Source organism: Lygodium microphyllum, chromosome 7, assembly GCF_053477565.2.
Source record: "Lygodium microphyllum isolate KBCC chromosome 7, Lygodium_microphyllum_v1.1.10, whole genome shotgun sequence".
In the NCBI taxonomy this organism is placed as follows: Eukaryota; Viridiplantae; Streptophyta; class Polypodiopsida; order Schizaeales; family Lygodiaceae; genus Lygodium; species Lygodium microphyllum.
In genome coordinates this window covers 97,632,593-97,639,328 of record NC_141141.1, presented here as the reverse complement: position 1 = coordinate 97,639,328, position 6,736 = coordinate 97,632,593, and the positions used below count along the sequence as shown (strand labels likewise).

Below are 6,736 nucleotides of genomic sequence, written 5' to 3'. Positions count from 1 at the left end.
TATGGCAAATGAATCTCTTTCGCTCAACGTAAGTTAATAATTCGACAAATAAGTATTATGCATCCAGGAGTTCTTCTTTAATAACATGCTTTGTGCATATGTAATGTGTCATGCCTTAGCATGCTTAAACAATTTTAATTAGAAATCAACCACATGTTGTGCAAACATATTATTTTCATGCTTTTCCCCAACGTAGTGCGACATTGAGACTACAGAACCGGGCTAACTCATGCTTTTGCTCATTTAGATATTCAAGAAACCTAAGTGTTGGACTTTAATGTACAATCATTCATTTCTTTTATGAAAATAGACTTGACATTTCAGCCTCATTGCACATTGATTCCTCATATGTAACATTTGTCATATTATGCGACAATTTTCTATAGAAACACCCCCTAAACAACCACTATAACATAAAAATGGGTGTAAATTGATGCTAAACCTCATGCCCTATAGCCCACCATGCATCCAAATATGCTCTACTCTTTTTTTCCATTTTTTAGATTTCAAAATTATATTTTCTTAATTTTAAACTATTTTTTCTTAACTTCTCTTAGTTATTTCTACTATAAATACTCATTATTTGTAATTTTTTATCACATAGTAGCAAAGACTAACCATGACAATCAAGACACACTATTTCATTCACATGCACCATTTCTATCAATTATTATCAAAACTACTTCATTTTATGTGTTTTTTTGTATTTTAGATAATTAATTTCTTATTGATGTGGTGTTAGATTCTACATTTTCTTTATGACATCACTCAAACACATCACATACTTTGCTTATTTCAAATTCTATGCCATATGCACATCATTTCCATGATTAAATATAAAAAAGAATCAAAATTTCATTAAAAATGAGACTTATCGAGATTTTGCCTTTTACATTTTTATAGTTGCATATATGACCAGAAAATTGACTCAAAATCAGGTTCTACTCAATGCTAGTCATTACATCTCAACATCAGCATCATCTTATCTTCATCCGTTCAAGCTAGACATCCATATCTCAACTCGAACTTTTCTTGATTATTCCCACAAGAACAGCCCCACAGAGAGAGAGAGAGAGAGAGAATAGAAATAGATCTTTTTTATCATGCCACCATTTTTGGAGCAAGGGGTGGCAATAGAAAGAAAAACACTCAAGAAGAATCATGGTGGAATCAATTTCTATCAGTGTTTATAGCCTCTCTTAACTGTCTCTTTCCCCCCCCCCCCCCCTTCTCTTCTTGGAATATTGCACCCTCCTTCATTCTTTTTTATTCATGCCATTAAAAAAAACTCCCTCGCCCCCTCCATATGAAGAATTGGGGAGGGGAGGGCCCTAGGGTCACACCCCTTCCCTTTAAAAAAATCCCCTTTCACACAGCTTGGCGATTCCGTTAACTTTTGTGTCCGACCTCTAGATCAAGATCTGAAAATTTCTACCCACTTGTTTGGGACTTTTGCACTGCTTGGCACTTGACATTGTTTTTCCCACCTCTCAAAAAAATTTATTAAAATTTAGAAACTATTTTCATATGAAACTTTAAATTTTGTCTTTCATGAATGCTTAAAATGACTGGATCTGCCTCTACTACTTCTAATGGACTTGCATTTTTGCTTTAAAATGATGAATTTTGGCATGTTTTGACCCTTTATCTAGCTTAAAATATTTCTCTCACAATGAACCCTTTCTTTCTAGCATCTTAAGATCTATGTGTTTCAAAAATAGTTGTATCCTCAATTTATAACATGTGGTTGGAAGGGTAGCAGGGCATATAGTTCTACCATTCAAAAAAATTCCCCCTTTGCAACCATCGCTATTCACATCGCAAATAATTTGCACTCGTTGCTACTGGAGTCATAAAACATTGCTATTTGGGTCACAAATAGTGACGAGCATAGTGAGTATGTATTGAGACGTGTATACTAGCAATTATAGCAACGATGGGGGTAATTTTTTAGATGAATAATTGTGTCTTATGTTAGTATATGACCTATATCTTGTAGTGTAAGTGCATCTACATTTTATCAAATGTGGCACCTCTCCTAGTGAGCCTACTTGATACACTTGAATTTTTGGAGGTGGACCCTCTCTCTCCTTCCCTTCCTTCCTTCCTACCCCTTTCTCCCAACACACATCCACACACTCTCCCTCTAGGTCTCTTGCCCTCTTCAACTACAAGTAGATTTTAACAATATGAAATATACAGACAAGTAACATGCTTTCTAAAATCTCTTCACAATCATGCTTAAAAATGAAGATTTTGGTGAGCACACATTTCCACTTTAATGTAAGAAACAAAAAACAAAGAAAAATGTATTATTCTCAATATACAAGAAAGAGAAGTATAAATGGTTTTTATCAAGCTTGGGTCTTGCCAAACTTGAGTTATAACCAATTTGAAAAGTATGTGCTTGTTGTAACAATACCTCTAAACCTAATGAAAGAATGGAGTTTTATGGAAAAGGTTTGACCTATGCTCCACACATAAAAAGGGTGGATGCATAGAAGAATTTGATGGTATGAAGCTACACAGGTGGATGTGTTGAGCTTTTTGGGTATATGGTAAGGATCATTCGTGCATGTGTTCAACTTGGGGCAAAGTGTTGCAAAATTTATAGCATGCACACACAATGTTGAGGATCTCATCTTAAGGTTAAATTTAATGAATCCCATGTGGATATGGCAATGGCTGAGAAGAGGCATGGTGAGTTGTTGGAGAGAGAGGCACTCTAGATGAGAGTTAGATAGTAGGACTAATCGACTTCATCATTAAGCTTAAGAAATCATGGGGGATTGGTAAGTAGGGGTAATAAGAAAATATTGGTTATGGTTACGAGGAATGGAAGAATTCTATCATTTTGGAAAGCTCCAAACATCCGAGTCAGGATAAGGGTCTTGTTTTGTTGCATGGATAAGGGGCAAGGAAGGTAAATCAGTTGTATTACAAGTAAAGCTAGATGGAGTGACAAGATGATTGTTGTGGTTAGAGAATTGGTACTCATTGTTCTCATGATCAATATTTGGGTTGTATTTGATCTCTTGTTTAAGGCTTTCAAACACACCCCATTCATCATTTTCTTCATTGTAGGCTCGTGCAAGTGAGTCTTCACAACTAAATAGACTCTTTGTACATATTGATGTATTAGTATCTAATGTAGGCAATGCACTATCCATGGGCATCATCAATGAGTAAGATGATGAAAATGCAGGAGACCTCTTACAATACAAACTTTCAACATAATTTGTTCTTCCTTTATAGGCATGGTGCTTATCTTGCGAATAATTTGGTGCATTGTCACTTGTCTCTTTGGGGCTCTCCAATTGAGGCAAATGAAGAAAATGGCCATCCTCATCATAATCAACTACCTCTGGTTTGCAAGTAAAACTATTCAAAATTGTGGTTGCACTCCCATGGATGTTGATATCAGCCTGCATGTTAGCATTAAAAAAAGTATTCATATAATTGTCTAACAACCATTGACAATGTTGATGTTATTAGGATATGATGAAAAGTTCAATTGATTATGGAAGGATGCTAGTTATTCACAAGCTAATTAGTTAATCTTTTATTTGAATCTAGCCCAACATAATGAAATTGATTTACATTATAAAATGATGTGCACAATTGGTTGCTTGGCTCACACGTATATTTTCCATTCAAGTTAGAAACACAAAGGAATGTAACCAAGGTAAAAGATCTATCACCTGTAGACTACTATGATAGTAGTCTAAATGGGAAAAGTTGTCAATTAAACTTGATTGCTCCTCTTCTGAGGTAACATGGTTCATGAATGTATGGCTTTGATGGTGTTGGTCTTGATGAACAGGGGTGACCGTGGTAGTAGGCTTATGGTGGTGCATTCGTTTCTTGAATACTCGACACACAACCCAACCTTCTTCCTGTATGAATACACTATAAGCTACTATATTTGTGAAGTTGTGAAATCAAAACTTCTATAGAACCTCAAAGAACAACTTTATGTGTTGACCTTGAATACAACCCAAATTGATTATAAAATTGTTGTGTAAAGAACTCGTTATGCAATGAGTACCTACTTTGTATTTTTGGATTAACAAAAGAAGCATCCATGTACATAATAAGAAGTTGTATGCATGCATTGTTAGACTCACATTGCCTCGTGACGTGGCAAAACTAGATGTTGGTGAGGGATCACTTGGAGAGGACTCCTCTAGTCGATACTCATGCATGATCCAATCTGTTTTCTGGCCATGTGGAGCCCTTCCTCTATAGAATACTAAGGTCTTTCGCATTCCAATACGTTGGAAGCCACCACCAGTGTGAACTGCTTTGTCTCTACCAGTGGCTTTCCAAAAGCCAGCTGCAGTAGCCCTATTAGTACGTGTCCCAGTGGGGTACTTCTTGTCCTTATGACTAAAGAAATACCATTCCTCTGTGTGTTGAGATGCATCAATTCGACATCGCTCTGTTTACAACACAATAAAGAAGTGATTGAGGGTTAGTGAATGTCATTCCAAAAGGTGGAAGTGGGTTACATAAGAAACTAAGTAGATTATATTAGAACCAATATATTTATTGGTCACACAACATGCCATGTGGAACTTCAAGCCTATGACAGCAAAATTTGTTTTTGGTAAAAATAGCTTCAAGGCATAGAAGTGGGGCATAAAGCTTGGTTGAACCATGTTTAACTTGATTTAAGAAAAATTGGTATACACAAGTTACTATGTATGAGATAAATTGTGGATATTTGGTGAAGCATCCTTATGATGAGATCAACGTATAGACACAACTTTGCCACTTATGTACAATGCAATTACGTGTGTAGCCAACTTCAAAACTCACAAAGGCTAACTCATGCTTCATGAATGCTCTCTCTCTCTCTCTCTCTCTCTCTCTCTCTCTCTCTCTCTCTCTCTCTCTCTCTCTCTCTCTCTCTCTCTCTCTCTCTCAATGCATTTGTGTTTGAGCCTTAGGTTTCCAAACAAAACAAGCTACCTCCTTCGTGATGAGAAAGGTGGCAAAGTGGAGGTTGATAGAGATGATTGGTGCAAACGTTGTACCAAACTCTAGATCAATGTAGAGGATTGAAGTTGAGCAAATATTAGCTTTGTCTTGCATTGGTGAAGGATTTGGGTATCAATGTATCTACTTAGATTTGAGAATGCATCAGTCAATGGAGCAATTTTCCAATTCATTCGTCTTAGGTGTGGTGGATTAATATTAAAAGATGAAGGATGGATGATTTTGTCTTGGTGAATCTATGAAGGCAGTCCGAGGAGTTACAGCTAATGGGGAGAATTGGGACATCACCCAAAGACCTTGGGGGTACTGTCCTTAAAGATAGGACGGCGAGTGTCACGAAGCCACACAGTAATTAGGAGAAATTGATCCGTAGACCGGTTGAGACACACACAGCCACCTCTACCAACTGAGCTAAGGCTCACCCAACTCCCATGAACAAGTCACATGCCCCGCATTATGTTTTAAAAGAGTAATGGAGCGATTTTCTTAGTGTGATCAGGCATGGTCATCTACTTGTATTGTTAGAAGATGAAGGAATGGCGGGTAATCGATTGTACCGTGCAGATCCCACGGCTCCAGCTTGTTCAAATCGACGTCCCTGATCACGTCGAGGTCGAACTTCTCAAAATTAACCTTTTTCCTGAGATAGTAATTCACCAGCTCCTCATCGGTAGGGTGGAAGCGAAAGCCCGGCGGAACTTGAGATGCAGCCGACATCCTGTATTATCGCGATCCGCTTTGTCTGTGGCACGTTTTGTGATGCATGTCAATCACAGCAAAAGCAAAGGATTAGTAAATCTGATTCTATAACCCAATCTCGAGAGATGTGATATAATGCATTATTATGATTTTGCTGACTTCGAGAAATCGGCGCAGTCTCAGTAATTCAAACCAACGCAAGCCCCGGAACACAGTAAAGCAATTGTATAAAGCGGCGATATCCTGCAGAAATCTATATGTCGGATAACGGATTGTGGGTTGATGTCCGTATGCTTTTTATTTTAAAAATACATTCCATAATACTGCCATATTTTTAAAATAGCTGATGGATTGTCTCATGATTGTATGATCACCATCAAAACGATATAATCTTGTCCATTAATTTCTGCTGTGAAACAATTCCTCTCAGAATGAAATCCAGAGATGTAACCTAATTATCGTGTTGTATATACATGAGTCTCTTCAGTATTATCAAGCAATAATTAATGTAAATAATTGTGTTCTGTTGAAAGGAAAGCATTTATACGTGATACACAGCTGCGCATGATCAGTAATTACTGATCACAGGTTGTATTTTGTGGCGGATTTAGTGGCATAATAGTAAGATGCTAATATTTTATTTGAATCGTTATCTATGATCTACTGATGATGATCACTGATCACTAAATGTATGCTGTTGAATCAAGGCGGATAACGACGTAGTGATAACAAGTAAATTATGGTGAGATCATGTATCGTCAAGTACTGATCTATGGAAAAATCAGCAACTGTCTCTGTAATATTGAGCGGATTGCAGGATTAATTATATGCTGTATGAAGAGACGATATATTAGTGAGACTTGAGTATTTACCAGGAAGAGTTTTGTGAGTGTGCCAGGTCGCACGATGTCAAAGGGGCCAGCCACCTTAATAATCACAGGTTGACGGCTATGGTGGAGAGAGAGAGAGAGAGAGAGAGAGAGAGAGAGAGAGAGAGAGAGAGAGGATGCAGTACGTGCTATAGGCAAGTAAAGGG

The 6,736-nt window shown here is 37.3% G+C and overlaps 1 protein-coding gene across 1 annotated transcript; it reads right to left on the bottom strand.

Moving 5' to 3' along the window:
• Positions 1 to 2,370: 2,370 nt before the first annotated feature.
• Positions 2,371 to 6,736, bottom strand: LOC148033741 (NAC domain-containing protein 12-like). Its single transcript, XM_087682351.1, has 5 exons — positions 6,573 to 6,736; positions 5,559 to 5,743; positions 4,128 to 4,441; positions 3,702 to 3,896; positions 2,371 to 3,425 (listed from the first exon to the last, which is right to left on the bottom strand). Exons 2-5 carry the CDS (start codon positions 5,716 to 5,718, stop codon positions 2,850 to 2,852), a joined length of 1,245 nt encoding a protein of 414 aa, XP_087538477.1. The 5' UTR covers positions 5,719 to 5,743; positions 6,573 to 6,736; the 3' UTR covers positions 2,371 to 2,849.